Genomic DNA, 25,743 nt, shown 5'->3' on the forward strand with positions numbered 1-25,743 from the left:
CAGCTGTAATGCTATTACCGTGGGGACACAAATGGATGCAACGAATAGTTTATACAGTCCTTATATAGTCCAATGAAATAGTTGCCGCTGATAATTTTTTATATACATGTTTCAGAACGACAGTTCACGTGGAAATCGACAACCGGCGTTGCGTACAATCGGAAGGTCGCGAATGCTTTATGCAAGCTGCACTAGCAGCCGAATTCCTCTCGGCAGCTCATTCAAAACAGGCACTTGCTATTAGCGGAGGCTTCGAAATAGATAGCATTCGAGGAACGACGGTGGAGGCTCCCGGCGGAAGTGCTGCACCTAACGTGCTGGCTACAATGATGGGTGTTATGATAATCGTTCTTTTAGGCCTGCTTCTTGGAGTGCTCGTTACCGGACAAAGAAAACGCGCCCGGGGCATCACCTGGTTCCCTGAAGGTTTCCTACCCATGCGGCCGCAAGTTAGCGGTGGCCCACGACGTCGTCCTGACGGTCAAGAGATGCATAGCATCGCTAAAATGTCCAACGATCAACGCCTCGACGCAAACGACAACCACGGTCTAACCGAGTGGTCCGACGAAGAGCATCACCCTCCAGCCAAGCGAATGAGACCAACGTCAGGATGTCAAGATTCGACTTATGGCGACACGGCCACAGTGATGTCGAACGCCGATTATGACGACCACGACACTCGGCAATGGACAAGACAGCATCTGAATGCGGCGGACATTCGTAACCCCGATATCGTTGCCATGACACCGCCCCAGCATCACGACTACGATCGACAGGTTGACGTTGACGTTCGTGGCCCAGCTGGCCTCACCCCGCTTATGCTTGTGTCGATCCGTGGTAATGGAATTGATCAAGCTGAAGAGGATGTCGATGATGGCTCAACTATAGTGATTCAAGAACTGCTAGACAAAGGAGCGAAAATAACAAATAAAACGGAACACCTACAGGAAACACCTCTACATCTTGCAGCTCGCTATGCCCGTTCAGATGCGGCCAAACTCCTGCTAGATATGGGTGCAAATGCCAACGCTGTAGACGCCTCAGGAAGAACTCCACTGCACTCGGCGGTGGCAGCCGACGCTGTTGGCGTGTTCCAAATTCTGCTGCGCAACCGCACGACGGATCTGAACAGCAAGACGTACGACGGAACTACGCCACTTATTCTCGCCTGCCGGATGGGTGTTGAGGGGATGGTTACAGATCTCATCAACGCCGAGGTAGACGTTAACTTGGCAGACGAACATGGGAAGACTGCCTTACATTGGGCAGCTGCGGTTAATAATTACACCGCTGTAAAGATCCTATTGGATCATGGTGCTAATCGGGATGCACAAGATCTATTGGAGGAGACTCCATTATACCTTGCGGCCCGTGAGGGAAGTCGCGATGCAGCGAAGATCCTCCTCGAATACGGTGCCAACAGAGATATTACCGACCACATGGACCGTCTACCCCGAGGCATCGCTCTTGACCGCCTACACCATGACCTGGCCAAGATGTTGGATGAATACGTTCCCACTAACCCAATCGTGCCTCTACCGCCAGTTCAACTCCCTCAACCTTTGCTGGTTACCAATAGCAAACCGGCTCCCTCTGTGTCCGTCCCGACGAAGTCGATAAAGAAAACAGCACGTCGTAACCAAAGTGCATTTCAGGGCAAAGAGCCGCCACCAACTGCAGCCGATAGCTCCGCAGCGTCCGCTAATCGCCGGCGCACGCCAAGCGTGAAGAAGAAGCGTGATCCACCTCCGCAGATTGTTGTCGTTGCTAGTGGGGCTGAGGGCGCGCTAAGTCCAAGCTCGCTCGGATCACCATGCTCTTCAACGCTATCGCCTCAGTCGAGCCTTTTTCAAGGCCACAGTATGGCCGTCAGTCAACCAAACCTAACTGGGGGTGATATCAAGCAACCCCCCTGTTATGAGGATTGCGTAAAAGGCGCTTCTGGTATATACGACATGGCCGGCAGCACATACGGTGGGGTGATGGGCATACTCGACTCTCACAATATTTATACATCACCTATGCAACCGCCTCTCCAGCCGCAGCCTGCGGTGAACCACGGTCGTCAACAAAGTCTACCGGCGGGGTTCAGTCAGCATCAGGGGAACAACAACCTGACATCTGCGGCCTCACCGACGAAAGCACGGCCCGTGCTCCCCACGAGCCCCACACACCTTCTGGCTATGCGGCAACAGCAACACCACCAACAACAGCAGCAGCAATCACAACTTCCACCAATAGCCGTTGGACCGCAGTCGTCGAACCAATCACAAACGAAACCGAAAATCAGCAGCGGGTCAGCGTACGAATTTCCCGTGACTACGTCACAGGCGCATCAGGTAAAGATGGAACCGTCCAGCATCATTTACTCGGGAAGCCCAAGTCACAAAACCAGTGCAGCTAGCGGAAGTGCCAGCAACACTAACAGCCAGTACCCTCCAGCAGCCAGCCTATACAACCATTACCCGACGCCCCCTAGCGTCTCACAGGTCTCGCAATCCGATCAGCCTACTCCGCAACATTACTCAGTCTCACACGATCCCAGCTATCTGACGCCCTCACCTGAGTCCCCCGGCGAGTGGTCCCCCTCGAGTTCGCACTCAGCACAGGGTGACTGGTCAGACGCTATCTCCAGTCCATTGCACCCATCACAGGATTCCACGCATCAAGCACACCAAGGCCGATCGGCGGCTAAGAACATCAAGCCAGCGGTTATTCAACAAGGACAAAAGTCACACCCTGATCCGGTTTTTATCTAAACCACATTGATATTGACATTGGGGAGTACGACATATATATATATATATATATATATATATAATATATATATATATATATATATATATATATCTATACACCGGACCCTAATGCGAATTCAAACGCCAGTGATTTATGCCTGTCCATCTAGGCGAATGGGAAGCTAGCACTTTTCGTTGTGAACTGCCGCGTTGGCTAAAAAATGCACTAGAAAACCCTAAACCTTCACCTCTCGCCCCGTTGAGACGGGAACACGATAAGGTTTTCGCCACAGTTACTGTTAGGCACAATCGATAGCACCGTAGTACAGTATAATCTCGCATGTATATTCATTACACAGCTCACACGCGATAACGTGACATAACGTCGACGATGCGAAAAATGATACATCCTCAATGGCAACAACGGTTTAGGACGAGCGATTTGAAGTGACCATTGCACACATCTACGCATATCATTACGTGAAAAAAATAACGGATTCTCAAAAGAGAGCCCATTGCACGCACGCATGCACACTTAGTCGACGTATCTGTCCCCACATTGGGCAATGTGGTTAACAATTACTGTTTTTGATCTCGACACGACCTTAATCGCTAAAAGCGAGTAGAAAAGAACTTGGGAAGTAGCCGAGAAGTGGGGACAATGAAATGAAGAGCAACACAAGAGCTTTTGTTCAAAATGAAAAAATAGCATAACGTCAAAGAATTATGAAATTTTGAGTCTTCAATTAGAAACAGCGTAGGCTTGAGAGAGGCAACAACGGCAACAATATCAAAGTGTGGCATCGAATGCGGTCTAATCGAAAAGGCAGTCATATTGTAATTTTCTCAAGTCGAAGTGGCCAAATAGAACAACGATTTACAACGCAAAGGTCTCAAACACAGACTATATATATGACAAAAAAGAAACCACTGGAGCTTATGACTACGACGATCATATAGCATTACGGTCTTTCGAAAGACGGACCCACTAATGTGACTTCATCGCCATTGTACATAAAGTTATTTCCAGTCAACGAAAATGTTTAAACAATTTTATATATTTTGCCGAAAAGTCGTCGGAAATGGAGCTACAAATCGCAGGAAGCTAACAGAGAAAAACATGTAAACAACTACGTAAGCCATATTTTAGGTTAGAGATTACTTAAAAATGAACAATGACGTTTAGATTATTATGTAGAATGATGGAAGCGGCGATGAAAAATTACTGCTTTATTTATTATTTAAATTATGACTTTTAATGACAACTTTATTTTTGCTCAGCATAGTAATTACTATATTTGTAGTTGTTTCCTTCCTTCTATCTACATTCATTATCAAAAAATATATTAATTTTAGAACTCATTTGACAAGGCATGCTACGCCGAATAGTTGTAGTAAGGTTTTTACCAAGAACTATTATTATTCTTATTAATTATAATAATTATACCAATAATAATAAAACACTGATTGATTCACGGCTGGTGAATAAATAACACAAGGCTATGATGACGATACGAAAGCATGGATAAACGGGAGGGACGCAAAACAAGAGAAAATAATGCTGAATAAAATATAATAAATAATTTATTTTTGATAGACAGTTTAGAGATATAGTGATCCTACTTTTGTATAGGTGTTTGTGTGAATTGCTTAAAATGGATGGCATGTCTGCATATAGTGACCAGAACCGCCTAACATGCGGCAGACGGGTACTGTACGGATATATATAAAAGAAGCGAAAGCAAAGGAACGCATGTAAATAGCATTGTAAAAATATCCCAGTCAGACTAGACTTATCGATGAATATGTGCGAGTTCGTGGTTGTTCTGGATTGCGAGATCACATTATATATATATATATATATGAGGTGGGTTTGGTGTCCAAAGCGACTGTGTAATCTTTAAGAGATAGAAGTCAATGGATAAAAATAAGGTAAAAAAGTAACTAAATTGTATTTGTATTATCTTTATTATATTGAATAAATTAAAATACAAAGACAACGTTCAACTCACGAAAGATCCGTCTTTTTTGTTAGTACTTCAGGAATGACAAGTTCTTAATTAGCAATTCTGGCATCCAAAAGAACGTAAACGCCGGGGGCCAAAAGGGGAGGATACGAAAAGTTAGTCGTACTAGACAACAGTTAAAGTTTTCCTGTAGTAAAATTCTTTAAAGCTTTGCGTTACCGAGATACTTTTATAGCAAATATTATACAAAAGATTGGGACCAAAAATTAGAAAAACTGACTAAACGATGTGGGAGCAGCCCATGCGATCTCAATTTGCCACTATAAATCTTCGAAATAAGGACGACGTTCGCAGGCAAGCGCAAAAAAATTTAAGATTAATGGACTCAGTAGCATCAGAACAAACTGAGGAAGGTAACTATGCGCAATCGCATTTACAATTATGTCCTCGTAGTGATGTATACTCGTATAACTTACAAAAAAGCGGCATTTATATATGGCACAAGTAGAAAAGGCACTGTTAACTTCATCGTGCGTTTTCTGCTGGTTGGGTGTGTAATTTTGTTAATCGTCATTGTAAATCGTGTTATGGTGTCCTTTATTGGTAGTGAACTACATTGATTGGTGGATCTATCTCTCTTGATTTTGAATAGGAACCAAAAAACCGCCAAACTAGACCAAACAGCACGCCGAATACAGTTAAAGCAGATTGGAAAGCGTTTGCCTATGCTTCACTGTGAAATTAATGGTACCTATTATAGTAACAAGGAGTTTCTCTGATCATATGATTCGAATCTAAGTTGTTGAATAAATATCATTGTTTTTAAACATATAACTTTATGTATATTCCGGTAGCGTAACCATAACTACGAAACGCTCTTTTTCTTTTACAACTAAAGTTACTGTAAATTCGATTTAAAGCATTGCTACAAGCCTGGTCTGATAAAATTATCGGGAGCATTATTTAATCCGTTATAATGAACAATCACTCAAATTCATATTGTTTCTATAAAATTTCCCCAAGACTCCTAGCTTTGGTCGGCCCCATCTATGCTACTTCCAGCTGCGCCAATTATTTGCATGGCAAAAATCTTGTGAGGTTTAAGTTCGCTGTCTCTAACCTTATGCTTTTTTAAGGTATTGGCGGCACTGGCTAAAAAGCAACGCATTTTCTTAAAGGATATTAGACTATGAAAAAATATCATGTAAGTTCCCCCTAGGGGACCGCTAAAAGCATCTACACGAGTAAATATATGTGAGTTTATGGAAAGCTTGTTTCGTTATTATTATTATCGATTGTTAGAGCCAATCATCTGAATAAACGTAGCCTTGATGCACTATTGTTTACCAGCGTGGAGACTGCAACTTACAAGGTGTTTCTGAATTGGTCCACTCTGCCGGTCGAAGTGTCTCATAATTTAGCGGCTATTCTCAAGCCTTTCTGTAAATTTCCCTTATTTTAAAAAGAAAACTGTATGCGCAGATTTGGGCGTGAACTTTTTATTTTCAATTTCTTAACTCAGTGCTAAATTTAGACGTCGTCAGGAGCCTGTCTATTTCATTAGACCATCATTGCTTAATAGTAGGTAATATACGTAAAACAAGGTTAATGTAGTCAGTGAGCTTTGTAGTCATTCACTGTGACACGCGGCAGAGATTTCATCGAAATATATATACAGAACGTTTGATAAACTAGATTGATCAAATCAATCAATATAATATGTGTTTCATTAACCGGATAGTTACAATATTTTTGGGTGGATCTTGCATTCTTTTTTTGCAAACTCAAGACATTCATTCATGTTCTTAGTTTGACGTGTTTAGATATGGGGATACCAATTAACACAATGAACATTTTCAGTGAAATTTCGACGCAGCTTAAGTTACCCGGAGCTGAGCTTGTTTTTTAGGCGAAAGCTAGTTTTCGTCTCTGAACTGCATTTTATAAAAGATATCGCTATTGCAATAAAAAATGGGACAGAAGACGGCAGTGCCAGTTGACATCGCTTACAAATCAGGAGTTAGTGAGACTAATATTGAATATTGTACAACCGCAAAAAACACCATCGCGACACGCAAAACTACTTAATACAGTAGCTTTAACCGCGATCAGTGGTACCGTTACAGGATGTTCAGAGAATTTAGCAACTTCATGACAAATTCAGCAAAGCTTGACTCTTCCCAAAAATCGTATTCCGTACCCAATCCTCAGTGTTTTGAAAGTGTATATTCAAGCATAAATATACATATAAATGTAATAAGAATAAAAAATACTTTAAAGGCTATCAACTACTGGTTGGCACATTGAATCTGGTTCAGTATGGCTTCTGTGGAATCAATTGTTCCTCTTTTTTTTTTTTTTTTATTTTAAAGTCAATGCCACTATTCAAATATGAATTTACAAAACAAAGAAAAAATACAGTGAACAACCATTTCCAAAATCTCGATCAACACCCCTTGGTGGACAATGCGACCGAATGACAATGCGATCGCTAACTCGGATGCTTGTCTCAGCAGAGGAACAGTATTTGTTGGGTAATTTTAAATATTGTTGAGTTCGATTAAACAGAATATTTTAAGTTAAAAAGATGGCCGTCAGTTAAAAAAACTAATTCAGTTAATATTTATTTACGATAAAATTTAAAACCGACACAGATGGACATAGGGCTTATTCAAAATATTATTATAAACAAAACATTTGTAGCCAAAGCATCTAAAAAATAGCATCAGCACAATTTCTGGACACCGATGAATATACCATTAAATAGAATTAGTTACTTGGAAAGACTCTTTCGAAGTTTTCTAACTGAGAAGATATAAGATTGCGATGTACAGAACCATATTAAATATGATCTATCTAATTTGCTGTTGTTAATTTCGAAATTAACATCAAAAGGCCGTTTGTGTTCATTCTTAAAACATCGTCAAAATTCAAACTTGTGAATTGTAATCGTGGATCTTCCGATTCAACACTTTTTCCGATGCTCTAAAACGTGTTTGAGCCCATGCTTATTTTTTCTAATACTCGAAACAATATAACGCGTATTGCTTTGTATATAATTAGATAATTTGCAAAGGCATGCATTTCTTCTTCTATAATGCATTTCTTTAAATTATTTTTTCCAACTAGTACATATTCCAAAAGTTTTCCCAAATGACCTAAACTATTGAATCTCAATTCCAACGAAAGGCTGGGTATCGATACATGAAATCCTTGGTCTTCAGCTGACGCTAAGCAATCCTTTTAGGCTATCTTAGTCTTTAAAGAAGCCTGCTATCCGTTTATAATACAGCGCGAAGGAAGCTATTTTGAATTAGATCAAAGTCAAAAAGAATGCATAAGAAGTCTTTTTGTATGTGGAAATATCCTCAGATTATTTTTTGTAAAATGTTGAAATTGGTTGTAAAGCATCGTGCTCATTAGGGCCCCAGCAAGGATGCTGGCTATTCTCACTCGAAGAAGTGTAACATCGCGAATATTTTAAACAGTCAGATATACAAATTGTTAAAAATAAAAATGCCTAAAAGTCAGTCATTCAATAAAATTATGCACTTATTCGTTAGTCGCAAATTCAAAAAAATATTAGAAAGTACTTTGTCCTTTGACAGTATTGCTTTGTCTATACATTTACTACTTGTGTATGGGCATGTTTCATATAAAAATAGTCAATAAAATAATACGCCGTTTATTTAGATAATTAGATCAACATAATACAACGAGATTATATTGTCAAAGATTCCTATTACTATTTAGCTCTAGTCATGCGTTATTTAGCTTTATTTATAACGAGCGAATATCTTACTGGGCATGACGGTGTTGGGGGAAGTATAAAGCTATATATATATTTAGGTAGATTGAATCGCCCGTTATCGAGTTTTAAATTCATTCATTCATATTCGGAACACACTGCACAACAATATAAACAGCAACTCCAGCCTGGTGAATGCGTGTGGGTGCGCGAGCCACATAAGAACGATTAAGTTAGCTATGTTTTAGCTCGCATTCGCTCAGGCTATCTATCCTTATTTGTTCAAGTTACATAGACCTTAAAGTTGAGCTAAAATAGTTCATAATGAATATTGTTCGTCGGTTTATGGCCTACGTTGTACAGACACAAGGGCGACACATTAGCGTTGATACCTTTGCCCGCACCAGAAATGAAATCTTTGATAAGGTTCGTTCCTAGTTTATTTAAATGTATAGTAATTTCGTGTTAATACACACATGGTGTAACTAACTAAGAAAATCACGGCTTTTGTATAGAGAGGTTTCGCTGAGCAAGCGCTTTTCGTTAACGACGATACAGAATACTTATATTTTTTATGCAACATCTTTGGGCAAATGCACTAAATACTGTCCGGAAGAATAGCGTGCGAGAATATACATATTCTGGTCATTTTCAACTCACGCAACTACACATGTCTTATGATTGATCAATCAACTTAGATAAAGCACGCTAAATCTGTGGTAAAGGACTTATTACGTTAAGTGATGAAGATACTGAAGAGATTTATTAAAACTTATTGAATCGAAAAACATCGATGAGTCATAATAATGTTATTCGGATAGGTTCTGGCTGAACAAATTAAAGCTCGGTAGCCTGTACGATAAGTTTGGAACGGCGCTGGTTTGAACCCATTAAAGGAATTCGTATCAATAAAGCGAGACTTTTCTCGTACGATAGCTCTTTTTATTACCGAAGAAGCATATAATTCATTATCTCATTATGTTCTTTTTTTATATCGACGGTTTAATGCATCGGTGGGTTAATTATATATTATATTATATAGTAGCCTCTTTGTATATGCTCACTTAATTAGCAGAACACCGTATAAACGATAAACACGTTTGTTCTAGGTTCGTGAGATTCGAGCAAATGCTGACAAGATAGAACCATCGAAGCTGTTCGTTGTGCAGCTCGTAAAGTCTTCGGCGTTACGTCCCTATTGGGAGAAAGATATTGTCCGCATTTTAGGCCTTGAAGAGAGCAAACATGAAAAGAAAATGAACATGCGAAAGGGGGTAAGACAATTTTCTTGGTACACTGTTTAGGCTGTACGAAATGGCAGGAATAGGACGACTCAGCGGGAAAATCGATGACAAAGATTATACTAGCCAGAGGGACATACGTATGCTCAGGACTTACATAGGTTTTTATGACTCTTGTGTTTCCAAAGTCGTTATTTTATGTGTCGCGATTTTTTGCGTAAATCTATTATTCGGCTGACAGTGAAGCATTTAATAGTGGCACATGAAATGCGCTATGCAAGATTGTATATTGTGGATTTTCTTTATGACGGACAAATATCTCTAATACATTTCAGGTCGGGACGTACGTTGTAGTAAAAAACACTCCACAGATGTGTAGAATGCTTTGGCGAGTCAAACATCTTGTTCGAGTTAAGCCGGTATGTTAAAAATTGTAATGGGACGATAACCATTTTATTATATTAAAATTTGAAAGGCAAGCAGACATGAACCTTGCTCGTGCCCGCCGTTAGATACATTATTTTCAACCTAGTAACTGTAATTATTTTGGTTTTCATAAAATGTTTACTTTGGTTGTGCTTAGATTTGTCTAAATTAGCTGAGTCTCATTGCTTTGCAGCGAAGTATTTGCAATAAATTAGAAATAGTTTCTTTTACAGCTGAGTTAATTGCTCTCGACGATCTCCATGTTCCTATGACGCGTACCCGTTTATGCTTTCCAGATGGACGCGTCTTCTTATTAGCACTGTAGGGTAATAATCATTTGTTTTTCTTGGCAGGTTACATTTCCCGACGGCTTACCAACACCCGGCGTATACACAAATTCTTACCTAAACCACTCGGGTGAATTTAGAAAACATTCAAACTTTGAAGTTGATCCAGAGAGATTAGTGGTAAACAAGAAATTCGAGCGAGTTAAATTGGAAGGTAGAGAGATTGCCAAACCCATGCATCTGAGATGGATGAACAGTATCTCATAATGGTCACTCAATTTGATTTAGCAGTGGTGATCTTTGATAATCAGCGTTAGCTGTTTCTATATAATATGCAATTCATCGCGAAGGAATAAAAAGTTTGTTCAGTTTTACATTGTGTTTTGCTTGTTGTACTCGGCTTGGCGGATAGTTTTGTCAATAAAATTCATTCTGAGTGGACTTACGTTCTTAAAGTAAGTGACACCGTACTTGTACGATAGAGTAAGCATTTTTACTTGTAACCACGATTTAAGTTGATATGGAAATGCCTTTACAACCACAACATCGAAGTGATAACGCCAGCTATGCTATCTAATAGAGTTACTTATGGCTATATTATTATATACTACTATATTCTTAAAATTTCATGAGTAGTCCATATTCACATAACCTTTATTTTTACAAAGAAAATTATTTCTATATGAATATACATATATAACATTGTTTCAAAGATATCTTTCGGTCTCTTACAAAATTTTGTTTTCATTTAAGAGTATTCTTCGTCCGCAGTGATGTAAAACTAGTAGATAGTTCTCGTGATGGCACAGGAGAGGACGTGTTCGCCTTCTAGATATGGGAATACGTGGTAGTCTAGGTTCGAGCCGCCTGAGTAGACAAATTTTATGCTGGAAGCTAGCCGCCTGAGGTTATTCTTATTGGCATAAATACTGGACGTAAAACACAAAAAAACATCATTTTTTATTGATATGAGCTTATTCACGGAGTAATAAAATCTTGCAAATCAAATTTGTCCGTGAGGCAAAGGACTCTTACATATAACTCGATATAAGCAAAGTCTATAGAATGGCCAGTCTCCTGCATTGCTGCCTAGTTCTCTTCATCAATGTATTATTACACAGTAATATTTCATTAGTAACGAATGCACTAAAGACACTAGAGCCAAGTTGAATAACATTAACTAACGCCGAAACATATAGACAATAGTCGTAAACAAGAGATCTCCAGTAAGACCTTCGCTCTCCTCGGAGTGGTTTAGCCCTTCATAACCTAACCGATGCATACACAACGCAATAAACCGACGTTAGCTTTTACTAAATCAATTCGTATCTGTGGTGTTAACTGGGCCAGGTTTCCTCAATCGCGGTCGTGTTTGATGCTATAATGATTGCTTAGGGTAGCTTGGCAAAATTGCCATTTAGAACACCAATGAATAATAACTAACAACGCCGTGAAACAATAATAATTGACCAATCGGCAGACCTTGAATGGGAATCTAAAAAAGTATCTCAGAAGACTAAAGTGTTGTTTAAAATAAATTTAAAAGACAAAATCTGTAAAGACTCTCCCTACATCTGCTAAAATAGATCCTGTGATTGGTTATTCATTATCATAGCCAGTTGAGGTGATAAACCACAACAGAGGTGACTAAATATGCTTTCTTTTAGCCTTTTACCCTTTATTTTAATCCTTATATCGATAACAAATTCGATTTAAATTGTCGAATTCATTTAGCATTAATCCGTTATATATATATATATATATATATATATATATAAAGCAGTTCTGTGATGAATAAGTATAGTAAAGACGCGTGTATCGCCTTATTTATCGTAAAATAAATCGTTTACCTAGAACCAAAAGTAACAGCTTTCAAATAAAATAATCTTAGATCCAAACACAACTCGCAGTTATCGTTTGTGTAGTCTGCTTCGATTCTTAATTAGTCGCCCATAAATTTCCAAATATATATAACGAAGCTGAAAGATGTTTGTTCCCTTTAGCTCTTCATTTTTACTACATTTTATCTCGTTACAATATTTCATAACCTAGTCTTTATTGGAATTGAATTATTCCATAATGCCTTGGGCAATAAGCTGTTGCGCTTCTTCAGTTGAGACATGATGGTGAGATGCTCCATCAGAAACCTGCTCCATGTGCTGTTCTTGATCAATTTGTGTCCCGTCGTTGTGTTTCACAATGGTGATATATGAGCCCTCCACGCGGATCTCTTTGACTTCTGCAGCAGTCAGATTTTGCGCTCTCAAAATGTCTTCAATTACAGCGCCCGTGATAGCTTGTGCAGCTGTTGTTTGATCCTAGAAGATAATAATGTAGGCAAAAAGATGTTTATTCAGTTAGTAAGTTACTAGTGAAAAAAGTGTAGGGCAATATAAAATAGGTCAACTATTGATTTGAAAAATACTGTTGTTTGGATCTGACCTGTATGACTGTAAGTTGGCCATAGTGCGAGACCAGTGCAACGGCCGAACCATCAGGCGCTCCTTCTTCGCCTGGCGGGATTTCCTGACCTGCAACGTGCTGTTGCTGACCTGGTTCCATCGAATGCAACTGCAAGAGTTGACCATTGAGGCCGTCAACGGCGACTCCTTCCAGCATAGTGGTCTCCTCACCGGCGGCAGCAATTGTTTCCAAATGATGTCCAACTATAATAATAATTCTTGTTAATATTTAATGTATTTCGATATTAGCGTTTTGTACATACTTTTCTTTTGTAGCCTACCTTGTATGCCATGCGCCTGCGCTGCCTCAGTGAACTTTTGCATAACACTGCGCATCTTTCGAGTTTTTCGACTCTTTTTTAATATTCGGCCTTCTTCACCCTAAAAATCAATGGTGCGTTGGTAGTTAATAATGGATGATCTCGAAGTTTGTGTATTCGGAATATTTTTCGCCGGATATTTTCTAGACTATCTGCGAGTAATATCGTACTGGAAAATAATAAAAACAATACTGGAGCACTATTAACCTAACCAATATTTTGCTGAGATTTTATTCCTGCCTTTTTCATATATATATATATATATATATATATATATATCGACAGATACGTACGGTAATTAAATTCTCCTCAATTTCCTCAGTGCTACCATCGCTCTCCTCTTCTGGATCAGTGTTTGACATTTCCTCATTGAGTTCTTCCGCAATTGATGGCTCAGGATTGTCCAACGTTGACGGTAGATATCGACGTTTATAGAGTAACCTTAAAGTTAACAAAATAACGTCAAGAATATTTCGAGATCAAATTGCTGTCGGTAATCAATAGTTTGACACCGTTTTCGGGTGATTCAATAATCACTCTCTTTAATTATAGGGTTTTAAACTTTTGTCGATCTATTATAAAAACGCTAAATCTATTCGTATTCTAAGCACACTTCTATGAAAATTAAAAATAGATAGTTCCTTGATGTAATATTTCTCATAATAAACTCATGGACAGCTGTTAACTACAGCACCTGTTCAAAGTCTTTAGCGATGGAAATGGTTGTCCCTGATTGAGTATCTCTTGATAGCCGGTTCGTCCGCAAGCGAGTACCAGTTTAGCCGCTCTGCGAACTGTCTCCATGTCCCATGGGCGTCCTCGTGTCGTTCCATCGGATAATCTTGCCAACTGATGTTCGGTGTAGATATCCTTAAGGCTTTCCTTAAGCCTGTCAATCTTGCTCGTGGCTGCCTCACGAGTGTTGTCTAACTTTGACAATTCTTGCTTGAGGTCACTGATGCTCACTTCGAGCTCGCGGATGACGCCGCTCTTTTGGTTTAGCTTCTCTTGCAGTTGTGCACAATTTGAACAATGAACTAGTAACGCGCCCTTCTTCGTTGGTGGCGGATGATTTGTCAGTGGAAGAATCCGTTTTACTCCAGTGGCTTTATGGTCTGTGGCAATAACGACCACAGATGTGGTCTTTGGTGGTGGAAAGCCACTTTCTGTTATGCATGGAATAGCAGTAAAGTATAGTTTGAAACACTTGATGTGATTCACTTTAGCTGACGAATGTGTAAACTATGGTAATAATCCACAGACAACAATGATGAATGATTGAATAAGAAGCAATAATGAGTTAATAGTAGCTCTCAAACCCATAGCCTTTCTCAATTCGAGAAATATGCGTTGTTAAAAAAACAAATACGGCAAATGTATAATAATCTAAATTCAGGTAATTCGCACAACTACTTTTCATGTTGCTAGATTGCTTTTAATCTGCTTGGAAGAACAATTATTAGAGGTAAAAGGAATCCTGTGTATGAAAATTCCTCTGAATAAACAGCAAATAGGCGAACGTCCACTTTGAGACTTCAGCCCCATACGTACGAACAGTTGAGATGGAATTGAACTCAGTTACTGCTGCCGGTCCCGTCGTTGCTCTAGCAATGACAGGCTTGAATGTGTGTCCCGCTGAGGGAATTTCCCGAGGCCGTCGAGTTGCTGGAGTCGGGTCAGCTTCAAACATGACTCGTGGTTTCGGCGTAATACCAGCTGCGCGGCGTGTCTGAATGATTGACACGGTTGGCTGCAACTAACAATCATATATCAAATTATATTGTTACACAACAAAGCTTATAGTTTTGAGAAACCATGTTTCATAATGTTTTGGTCAGTTCAAATGGTCAAAAAAAAGCTTATTTTCCCGAGACCGGCTCAAGCTTACAGTTTTACAATGGCCATAATAGCTGCCATTTGAATAAAGTGCGTTACCGAATCACACTACTACGGACACTGATATATTTGTGTTTGTACTGCTGTTTTACAAAATTTTGCAGTCGTCACACTTCTATCACTGATGAACCAACCTTTCCTGATGTCTTAACATTCGCGGGTGTTGAATTGCTGTTATCAACGTTGAATATGCTTGGCACGGTTGTTTTGGCCATTTTAAGTGGTCCGTTAGGTACATTCCGGATAAAGCATGTTTTGTCAAAGTGAGCTTGACAAACGAAAGTCGAAGCAGTGGGCATCCAAGTCGGCTCCACCAGACCGCTAGCCCTAACGGACAGAATTGAAGATTAACTCATGTTAAATAAAATATAAGCTACCAACGAATAGGTGATAGGAAATATATTTTGACCTTGGTCAACCCTATGGTGCGTACCTTTTGTACTTGACAAGCAAATGCTAGCAAATTCCGCAGAAACTTGATATTGGACAGAGCACGCTCAGCACGCAAGAAATCCCGAACCGCAGACCCTGACACCCAGTTATTACCGAGTAGACTACGAACAACCTTTAACACATTGCAAGCAAATTTTTCCATACCGAATTCGTTCAATCCAAGCAAGTCGTCTATCAGCCGCATTTGGGAACAGACAGAGCTTTTCGCCATCCTTGAAGCCTCTGGAACAACATCCAGGTATGCAGCAGCTGCGAATTCCATCGCCGCTTCCTCCGCCGATGTTTGACGCGCCACTTCCACTCATTTCCAGATGGTCCCCAATCTTGGACCTGTATTTGAATTGGAAGATTCAAAAAACACATTATAAGAATCATTCGGTGCAAAATCGTGTATAGTTTGAAGTCTGGTCACTGAACTTACTGTTTTCATGTAACACACCAGATTTGTTTGAAGAAATATATGAGATACCTAAAAAATGTACGTCGGTTGTCATTTTATGCCTAATTAGTGGGGCCGTTACTATAGATGAAGGTGTTGTTCTACCAGGCGTACTTGTATATACAGACGAAATTCAATTCGCAATTATATTAGACTGTCCTACAAGGCCATGCTTTCATTTTTCAGTCTTAGGCGGAACCGCGCAACTTCCGCCTTTTGAAGTCTACTTGAACTGTAATAGGCGTATAGAAAACTTCCTTATAGACTTCAAGTGCAGAATTTTGTTATCGCACAGATCTAGTGTCCACTTTCTTGTCACTTGATTTCGCATAGCGGTATTGTAATAGGTACCGAAATTACTGGGGAGAATTTATCGGTGTATTTTATTCCTATTTGAAGGGCGCCTAAGTTTGGGTAGAAATTCAGTTCAGATTGCGAAATGTACAAGTCATGGATTGACTGCCGTAGAATGTTTGAACCTTGCTGCTTATATCTTGTTTTTGTGAAAAAAAATGTTTAACGTCTCGTTCTGCAATCGCTAATTACGACGGAGTCCGGGTCAATTATTGTAATCGACATTATGACAATGGTAATCAAAGGAGAGCAAATTGAGTAATTGTCGCGCTGATGCAGATTACAGAAAGTAAGCTGCAAATGTTGCCGTCGACGCGCTGATTTGACGGCTAAGCCCTGTATCAATAAAGACCGCAGACATTGCCGCCTCAAGATCTTGCCAATGGCAAGTACATACACTTGTCTGGATAAAGAACAAAGTTATTTGAAACAACATTAATGGCATACTTAATATGACACAATGCACGGAGTGGCTACGTTGAGCGAAGACTAGAACGTAAAAATGCGTGATAAACTGATGAATGCCCATTTATCTTTGAGGGGAAGCCTGTTAATTCCAGATGAAAGAAGCTCGAGATAAAATTGAATCTGAACTTCTGCAGACGCAACTTGGGTCAAAGATGTAGTATCTACCACTTCTTATAATTATCTACAACGTCTGCTATGAAAAATCAACCCAAGATTGCTTTGCGTTTTTAAGACGTTCGAATTTAAATTGTATTAATAATTGAGAAATAAACATAATGAGAACGTGTTAACCATATATTTTAAGGTGCAGTCCGCTCCCACACGACACCATAACAAATCAACATATCTTCGATTTTTACGACTTCTTCGATATTACTCGCTTGTTCTTGTAGAAAGAGAGAGGTTTGCGCGCGACTTCAACAATACTGAACAAATCTCGCGCCTTTGGCATTTGGTGTCGTTTATCCCACACTTCGGACAACTTCCACCTGATTGACTCACCACCGGAAACAATTTCAGTACGTTTTACACCATCTAGAATACAAAACCACATTTAATTCGACTCATAAGTAACTTACAAATGAATTCCGCCAGCAACGGCTGTAGATTGATGCAATTTCTGTATAATGCGATTCACGTTTTGGTCAAAACATTAAAAACAAACTTGCCTCACAACGTTCAATCCAGCACAATAAACAGATCCAACCACTGCTAACATCCAAACAAATTTTCTTTGCTGTCAACTTCCGGGTGCTGGAACGAAATAAAAATAAGTCAGTTAGCTTAGAAAATTACTTGCAAGATATATGCATTGATAATAAATGCTTCAAGTTAACTCAATATTCGCTGAGCAAAATTTTGGCTTTGATGTCGTGTATGCAACGAGAGTGCGCCCGCGTCATCCGGGTACCGCCAGTAATATCGGCGTAACTACAGTCTCAAACATATCGTCCACATATAGACCAGGTTAATAAACCTACTCGATTTTCAACTGAATGATTTATTAAAACGCAATGATTCACAAAATTAACATATTTACAGTTACGTGACTCAGATCTTATGGCCCTTTGATAAGCACAATGCTGTGAAGAATTCAATTGTATAATTTCATACTTCATATCAACACACACCAACCTGCCAGTTGAACTCAAACAACAAAAAAGCAGAATACACAGGGGCCGACATGGTAAGTATCGTCCATCTATCGCAGACGATATCCTCTCCTCTCCCCAAGGCCGAAACGATTGCATATGTTTTACTTTACCCACATGAGAGCGATTGACGAGTGAAGCTGAAGACAACTCCTATTGCGCAGACGCAAGGATTTTATAAAATTATTTTAGGGACTTTTGCCTGTCGCACGAGAACTGGTGGACTAGCTGACGACGATTCTACCAAATTCGCCCCAGCGCGAAGATGGCACGTAATTGGACCCTCATCGTTGTTTTTAGCGGTTATATACCGCTAATACTTACTGCAGCGGTAAGCATTTAGATACGTCAGTCTATTCAGGCTAGTTTTACCTGTTTTGGCTTTATATAAAGAAAACGCAGAAGAGAAACTGGCGGAGAAAACTAAGTGATGACAGAGATTGTATTGGGAAGATCAAGCAATGATAGATAGAATGGAGCCTAAAAAAGTGGCATTTCAAAAAGCGAATAATTCATCACATACTTCAAATATTCGTTGTGTAACTCTTACGCACCGAACCTAGATCGTAATAATTTTTTTACAAATAGTATGTACATATCGTTGCAACTCTATCATTTGAAAACATTGATGTCATATCCCCAGTAATCAGCAATGCACTAATACGATCTTTAACTCGATCTTATTTTGTACCCACCCTTCTATTTGTATTTGTATGTAAATATCCAATTTGCTGTTAGGTTTATTCAAGCGGCCGTTTTAAGCTGTGTCTTTTCGTTCTTCTTGCAATTCACAAGAGGCCTTAAATGACGAAGACGCCTGATAAAAATGGCCGGTACCAAACAATCAAAAATAATCAAAATTAGTCATCGATACGTAGGACCTAAGATAGCAACTGTGTTACTTTGCTTTTCAGTTATTTCTTTACGTTCATTCACTGACATTTGTTGTGAAGCAATATAATGGGCTCCTGACGACAATGACGGCGAACAAATAATCAAAGATACCATTGTAGACGTCTTTAAAATCGCATGCGCATGCGATCTGATCTTTTAGAGGACATTTCTTGGGTACTTTTGCCTGATAAGCTTACAGTTGATTTGTTTATCATCTACATACGTACAAGATCACTATAATTAATTTCCTTATTTGATTGGAAGCAGAAAGGAATTCCTGCTGCGTATTTAAGGGTGGAAGCTAAAATTTTCGTTAAATTAGGTAGTCACTACAAGAAAGAGTTTGAAGCGGTAAAGGTTGTTAAGTTTCTAGTGGTTTTGAAGACGGGGCAACGGACCTTACATTGAGCTATGATCCAAGCAATATCGGGCCTTCGGTCCGAGTGTAGTTTCCTGTCCCGGCGACGGCTGAGGCGACATCGGCTTGGCGTAGGTAGCGTGTACGAATTTGGATATCAGTCCAGAACGTTTTTTTCACAAGCCTGTCCAGCAAGAAAATATCTATCTATATAGCGAATATGACGGCTATGCTTGTAGAAATCAGATCGCTAAAGACCTGACTCGGTAGAAAAATATCTCTTGTAAAAAAAATGCTGCCATATGCCAAACAATATCAAAGGAATACATGTACGTTGCACGGCTACGAGACCGAGTGCACGCATCTTGTAACTGCTGTAACAGCGTTCAAGAGACTCAACCGGAAGCTGTGAGGCGCCCCGGCCAAGGACCAAAAAACCTATTAGGTTCGGTTCATTTTACACGATATAATCATATCACATAAATATTAATAAAACCGTCAAGTTGTTGGGAGGTAATTGTTTTGTTTGAAAACCGAGAATGCGGCCAATAATTTCCTGAGTAACCCAGATGTACAAGTATTTAATCTAACCTTGTTCGAAGTGGTCCTTTTGGATTAAAACTAGGCACCACTTAAATCAGTCCGAATAGTACGTCTTTCGGTGCTTATAACTCTTGGTTCGAGGACACTTTTCAGAGAGATCTTCATGGGTAATGCTTCTTTAATTTCAAAAAAGATGGTAAACAGACTCGACACATTCATTGATCATGCAATTGACGATTCATTCACAACAAATACAACATATTTCACTAAGGGTTTTCTAAATGTGTTTAATAAACGGCACTTGAGATATTTAAAATCTGAACAGGTAAACTACTGTTAGACTAGGCATGTTGTAGCGCCTCATCAGGCGTCACACACAAATAAAACATCAGTAGTTATTGACAATAATCCTACTCACAAATTAAACTCGCTGACCAGTGCTTCGTTTCGTGTAGAATATGCTAAATGCAAGGTCGCCAAGGACGGACTTGTAGTATTAAGCTACTCTCTTTCTGTTCCATTAGTTCACGATATGTATGGCATGGTTCTACACACGCCGATATGCATGCACCATTCGAAGTAACTGGGCCTCACACGTCGCAATCATTTCCGGTCTGACGTTCTCGTTGTTGACCATGCTACTCATCCCTCTGGACGTGTTTTTCGCCTCCTATGCCAAATTACCCAATGGAACCTGGGCTGACTGGGCTAAGAACGGCAGCCTGTTACAGGATGTAGAAGACACACTTGAGGATACCTATTTCGGTACGCACGAACTTGCCTCACAGCGCCTCAGTAACGGTTTGCTGATGTTTATTTATTAATTACCTGATTTTTTGCTGAGAACTGGATTGAGGTAAATACTGTGAACATCTTTTGGACGATTTGTGTGTGTATGTTCAACTTGCTGTTTGCATAAATGATTATCTTGCAAGTGATGTTTATTTGACGTCCATTTTTTTCTAATGTTGTTCTTACTTTCGACAGTGTTCTACTCGATCGTATTGGTCCACCTCTTCGTGATATTGCCGTTTGTCTATTTCTATTCAGAAGATTCAGCAAATCTACTTCTTGAAGCATCTGTTGGATCTCGAATTGGACGAGCGATTTTGTTCACGTTGGTGTTCCCGCTGGCTTTCGGAGTTATGCTCACAGTTGGTGTGTATCATTTATTCGTTATAATTTTTGGTACTCGAAAAACTACATCGCCGCCCACATTCTCAACCACATGGAACACTTCCTAGCACTCAGTTAACGGGATCTAGCGCAACTCGTGCTTAGCTTGACGGGTTGATTAATAAGCACAACACTAACTGTATCTTATCGAAATTGTTCCCTTCGTCACTAAATAGGTGCGGTGATTCCAATGCGAGAGCCAAATGACAACTCTACGGAATGGGAGTGGCTCATTCGCGAGTTCAAGGAGAACAAAAAGAAGGACATGTTCGGTTTCGCTTTCTCATTTGTGTCGGTCATCGGCATGTGCATGTTAGTGATGTATCTTGTATGTATCGCATATTCATACTGACGGTTTTTATGTCTTAGATTGAAAATTTACCCTTTCAACAATAATTACACAACTAGTGGTTAAACGTTCATTACGAACCAAAGATATCAGTGAAGCTACGCAAAATAAATTTGGCTAGTTTACATGGAACTTTGGCGAGATTGATAGTTCGGCTGAAGGTATTACTCACAAATCGGAATAGTGTATACATTAGCGATTGCTAATAGAAAAGAACGAGTTGGAACGCGTATAATTTTTACTCAGCTAGGTAAGGTTTTTCAATGCGAAATGCGTAATATGCTTAGGAAGCTTACTGCCGTTTTCCTGTTTGTTTAAAGGGATTAGGAATGATGGCATTCCCACTGTCCTTGATACGTGGACTGGCATCCGCTGCCCGGGAGCGCGCTGCCATTCAAGAGCATCTTGAGAACCTTAAAGCACGAATTTCTCTACTTAGAGCACGTGCACAAATGGGCAATGCAGGACAGGAAGATTACCAAGTTCTGACAGTGCTGCAACAACAAGAGGCCGACAGTATGCGGCATGAGAGGCATGTTAAAATCGGAACAAACATTTATAGACACACATTATAACGTAAATAGTATTACTTGCATTCATATAGTTGATCGATTTGCTTTACTTTCGGATCTATTTCCAATTTATCATATCATATATGTATAATTCTATTGGAATAATTTTTCGGCATGTAGTAACGAAGCTAGTAACTAATCCATCGTTCTATAATGTTGTTCATTTACAGAAATCTACAAGAATTTCAATCAACTTGGTATTACCGCCTGCGTACTCCGATTCGGACTGTCCAAATAATACTCGGCCTTGGAGGCCTCTTATTATCGTTCCTGGTCCTTATCTCATTACTGCTATCTAACGTTGACAAAGTGTTGAACTCAAGCGTCGATTCTGGGTATATCCCAAAAAAACAAAATTTACCAAACCCGATCGATTACGTACTTCTTCAATGTCAACAGGTCCGTATCTAAATCGGTCATCTTTTTGATTCAGGAATAACATTGCTATAGCAAATCCGTCATGATATGTACTTATCCTAGCAAAACAGGGAATCAAAAACAAAATCAGTTTATGAATCAATAGTTTATTTAGATATTGCCACTTATCTATTTCGAAACGAATCATACATATAGCAATATTAACGGTAATTACGATGATAATAATACTGATGATTTGCATAACGTATTTTGTTCCATTTGTTACTGAGCAGATCTATCCACTGGATTATATTCTATTCGTGACAATGGTTTGCTACTTGTTCGTGTGTTGCACTTATGCGTTGCAACGTTTTGGAGTTTGCGCGTTGTGTTTCCGAGCATACTCAATCCGGCGTGGAAGGACTGTACCCCAGGCTCTTGTTATGCTTTCGTCTGTACTTATCCTGTGCGTGTTTGGTCTTCAGATTCTGATCTACTCAGTGTCCCCCGAGTACACTTCGTTCGGCAACCAGCACTATATTTACGGTGGTATGATATGACTTACAGCAGCTAAATGGTGTGCTGATATTCTGTACAGAGTTTTTTTATCTGATGTTAGTATAATTGAATACTAACAGATTTCTTCTTTTTGCAACGGTTTTATAGTCCGTACTTTTGCAATATTTTAGAAACAATTGCACTGAAGCTTATTCAAATGCAAAATCTCGGTAAATTTCGTTTCTTGTTCGGTTATTTTAAACTACGCATGTAATGAAGTCAGAATGGTAGAACTAAATCGTGTATAAACTAAAGACTTCAGGAATTTGTGATTATTAGATTAAACAGGAATTTGAAAAACGCATTGTCATCTATTATGTAATTTCTTTGCTTTCGGTTTTCAGGGACGGTAATTAGGCCATGCGACTATGACGCGCCTGTTGGCGATTGTGTTCAGACACGAGCTACCGCTCTCCTCAGACGATTCGATTATAAAATGACAGCGTTCGGGTTTGGCTACTATTGGCTTTCGTGGCTTTTCATTATGGTACAACTCACGACGATTCATAGATAGTTCAAAATTACCGTCCGATATCACTAAGGCGTACTATAAGGATAATTCCTATTGACGTAACGGTACCCCAGCCACGGAACGGTGATAATTAGAGACTGATTTAAAAAACTGTTTCTTTTTTTTTCACATAAATTGTATAACATTTATGTGTCACTAGCGGGATTTAAAGGAAAAAATGAAATCTAGAGTTCTTATTGATTCAGGGAAAAGCGACCCTAAGTTCAAAGGTAAAAAAAAGTGTGAATTAAGTGTGCATAATTTTGTAATTTTCACAGGTATCGGTTGTTAGCTACTTCGCGTTTCAATTCAGGGTCCGCATCACAGCTGCCCGTCAACGTATGGAAGAAGAAGCAGAAGATCTTCTCGAATAGATACTTCTTTTTCTGGTCAACGAGAAGCAACGCAAGGTCACTAAAATGAAGACGTCATCGACGAATGACTTAGACAAAGTTTACCAGAACGAATATCTACCCTGATAATAGAGACATAGAGGGATATCGTTAAAAAAGCCGCTTGTCTGTAGGATAATCAAAGGTCTTTTACTTGAATGATACCGTTGATCAATTAGGTCTGTTTGGACACTTGGCAAACTGAAACTGGAAGGCGCAAGGAACAGACATCAGTTCAGCTTAATTGGACAATACAAGTTGCGAGCATTTCGTTTTCTTTCCATTGCTCGACATGTCAGCCCAAAAAATAAAGTTTAGAACTGCTTTTTACTGCCCGCATATTTAGACAAGCTAACTTTGTTACAATCAACAAGAGGTCAGAAACGACTTAACGCAGTCGACATAAAATCTGGTAGAATATACCCCGCAGACGAATCGTACACGGGATAAGTTGGTACGAAGCACATCCTTTATCTCGTTCAATTGCTGCGTTTTTTCGCTCTTACTTTATGTATAAAGATTAATAACCCGGTAATTTATCTGCTATACACATATACATGCCAGATATTTATTTATTTTTTGACAGTATATACGCGGCGTATATATAAATTTTGCCTAGAAAGAGGCGTACAGACGTGATAAAAAGGCACGGTCAAATATTAAAAACCTTTTGAAGTATGCATCTATTGCACGGATGTCCACAGCTGCTTCAGGGAATTTGTCGTGCTAAATATGTTTAGTCTATAATTGAAGTCCACATCTAATTAGTCAAAGAACACATAGTCGGCCTGTTCGTACGCCTTGAACGAGGTCGATTTGCTCCATACAGACCGCTGCGTAGCCTGCATGTACACATTAAATAGTATGTTTTCGTATTGTCATAAGGATAACACTATGTCTTTACATTTTGAAGAAATCATATTGTGGCGTTGTGTTTGTGTGTTTCGAATTATGACCTTTGGAGAACCAATTTTCTAGGGCGTTAAGTTGGTTTTATCGGCATGCATTATAACGCTAACGCTGTGAAATATTATATAGTTATATTGCATAAACATATCTATTTAGAAATACTACAAACCTCATAGATACGTTAAGTTAGATAGCTCGAAATCCTTGTTTGTCCATTCTAATACGAACAGCGATGCTAACTACGTAACCCACAGTTGTTTAGATAATTCGAACGCTACGCTAATATTGTAGCAAACAGTGATGATGAATTGGTGCAAGAAATTTATGTACAACTTTACCAGAAGAGAAAACGTTTTCGCGGAGTCGTTGTCCGATCTTGGTCGAATGATGTCGTGTATATTATGCATATATTTGCCGCTTGTATCAGGTCGAAGGACAAAACAAGAAAGCGAATGATGCAGAATGTAATACATAGTTAACTTGGAAACAGAAAGGCTCGGCCATTTCATTCCTACAATAGCCGTGACCGGATGGTAGTGTTAAACAAGATATGAAAACAGTTATAGTACCAAAAAGTAACTAAAAAGAAAGTATATATATAGGTCCGAGATATTATAGAAACTGTGATTGGGAGCGTAATTGATGGATCTTAGAAAATCCATTGATAAAGGTGTGACGTGTACGCAGAACGATATAAATTCAAAGCCTTCATTTGCTTTCGAATTTGAAGTTAAAAGCGTGCTATTTTTTCTAATTGGACTGCTTGCTAAAATAATTCAATATGCAATGAGACATAGTTTAAAGTTTCTCTAGGTTTCATGAGGAAATAAATTCCTGCAAGCTGTATTTGGTGATTAGGTTTGTTTTTATCAAATTGTACTTTTTTTTTTTATCAGAAGATACAACAATGTTATATATCACAAATTAAATTTGACAAGTAGATATGGAGGTGTGATTACTTTAGCTTTTTAAATTAAGCGTCTTTATTATTAATTACAATTTGGTCCAACAATTGTTCATTTAACGATATTTTGATCTCGGCTAAAGCGAACTTCACTCTATTTCACTACGATTGAAAGTGACAACAAGGCAGTCATTCACAGTCATTTATGAATGATTCTTCCGTATTTAAAAAATGTGGTACTACCATTCAACATATGTACTAAAAAAAGAA

The 25,743-nt window shown here is 39.2% G+C and overlaps 4 protein-coding genes across 11 annotated transcripts in view; 3 read left to right on the forward strand and 1 right to left on the reverse strand.

Annotated features, from left to right (window-relative positions):
• Positions 1-3,548, forward strand: part of N (neurogenic locus Notch protein) — a 68,160-nt gene extending 64,612 nt beyond the window's left edge. Inside the window, exon 5 of the mRNA XM_022791957.2 lies at positions 116-3,548. Coding sequence (XP_022647692.1) covers positions 116-2,759 — 2,644 coding nt within the window. The 3' untranslated portion in view covers positions 2,760-3,548. The remainder of the gene's footprint in view (positions 1-115) is intronic.
• Positions 3,549-8,612: 5,064 nt separating this feature from the next.
• On the forward strand, positions 8,613-10,781 carry mRpL30 (mitochondrial ribosomal protein L30). The gene is made up of 4 exons (XM_022788521.2): positions 8,613-8,879; positions 9,563-9,727; positions 10,030-10,113; positions 10,474-10,781. Exons 1-4 carry the CDS (start codon positions 8,778-8,780, stop codon positions 10,672-10,674), a joined length of 552 nt encoding a protein of 183 aa, XP_022644256.1. The 5' UTR covers positions 8,613-8,777; the 3' UTR covers positions 10,675-10,781.
• Positions 10,782-11,043: 262 nt separating this feature from the next.
• On the reverse strand, positions 11,044-18,077 carry LOC111243254 (uncharacterized). Of its 8 annotated transcripts, none has more exons than XM_022788508.2 (11): positions 17,934-18,077; positions 17,468-17,552; positions 17,301-17,333; positions 15,683-15,868; positions 15,220-15,412; positions 14,741-14,945; positions 13,884-14,355; positions 13,483-13,630; positions 13,151-13,250; positions 12,850-13,073; positions 11,044-12,725 (listed from the first exon to the last, which is right to left on the reverse strand). In XM_022788508.2, exons 4-11 carry the CDS (start codon positions 15,841-15,843, stop codon positions 12,477-12,479), a joined length of 1,752 nt encoding a protein of 583 aa, XP_022644243.1. In that variant the 5' UTR covers positions 15,844-15,868; positions 17,301-17,333; positions 17,468-17,552; positions 17,934-18,077; the 3' UTR covers positions 11,044-12,476. The 8 variants fall into 8 exon arrangements, with proteins under 8 accessions (XP_022644243.1, XP_086836257.1, XP_022644242.1 ...); XM_086980131.1 differs by having other exon boundaries at positions 14,741-14,939; positions 17,180-17,333; XM_022788507.2 differs by having other exon boundaries at positions 17,180-17,333.
• Positions 18,078-18,140: 63 nt separating this feature from the next.
• LOC111243255 (lysosomal cobalamin transport escort protein LMBD1-like) lies at positions 18,141-25,423 on the forward strand. Its single transcript, XM_022788514.2, has 9 exons — positions 18,141-18,281; positions 20,270-20,510; positions 20,733-20,903; positions 21,098-21,249; positions 21,591-21,802; positions 22,013-22,241; positions 22,493-22,748; positions 23,102-23,244; positions 23,547-25,423. Exons 1-9 carry the CDS (start codon positions 18,216-18,218, stop codon positions 23,640-23,642), a joined length of 1,566 nt encoding a protein of 521 aa, XP_022644249.1. The 5' UTR covers positions 18,141-18,215; the 3' UTR covers positions 23,643-25,423.
• The last annotated feature ends 320 nt before the right edge of the window (positions 25,424-25,743 follow it).

The sequence above is a fragment of the Varroa destructor genome, unplaced genomic scaffold, assembly GCF_002443255.2.
Source record: "Varroa destructor unplaced genomic scaffold, Vdes_3.0 BEIS01000001.1, whole genome shotgun sequence".
Lineage (NCBI taxonomy): Eukaryota > Metazoa > Arthropoda > Arachnida > Mesostigmata > Varroidae > Varroa > Varroa destructor.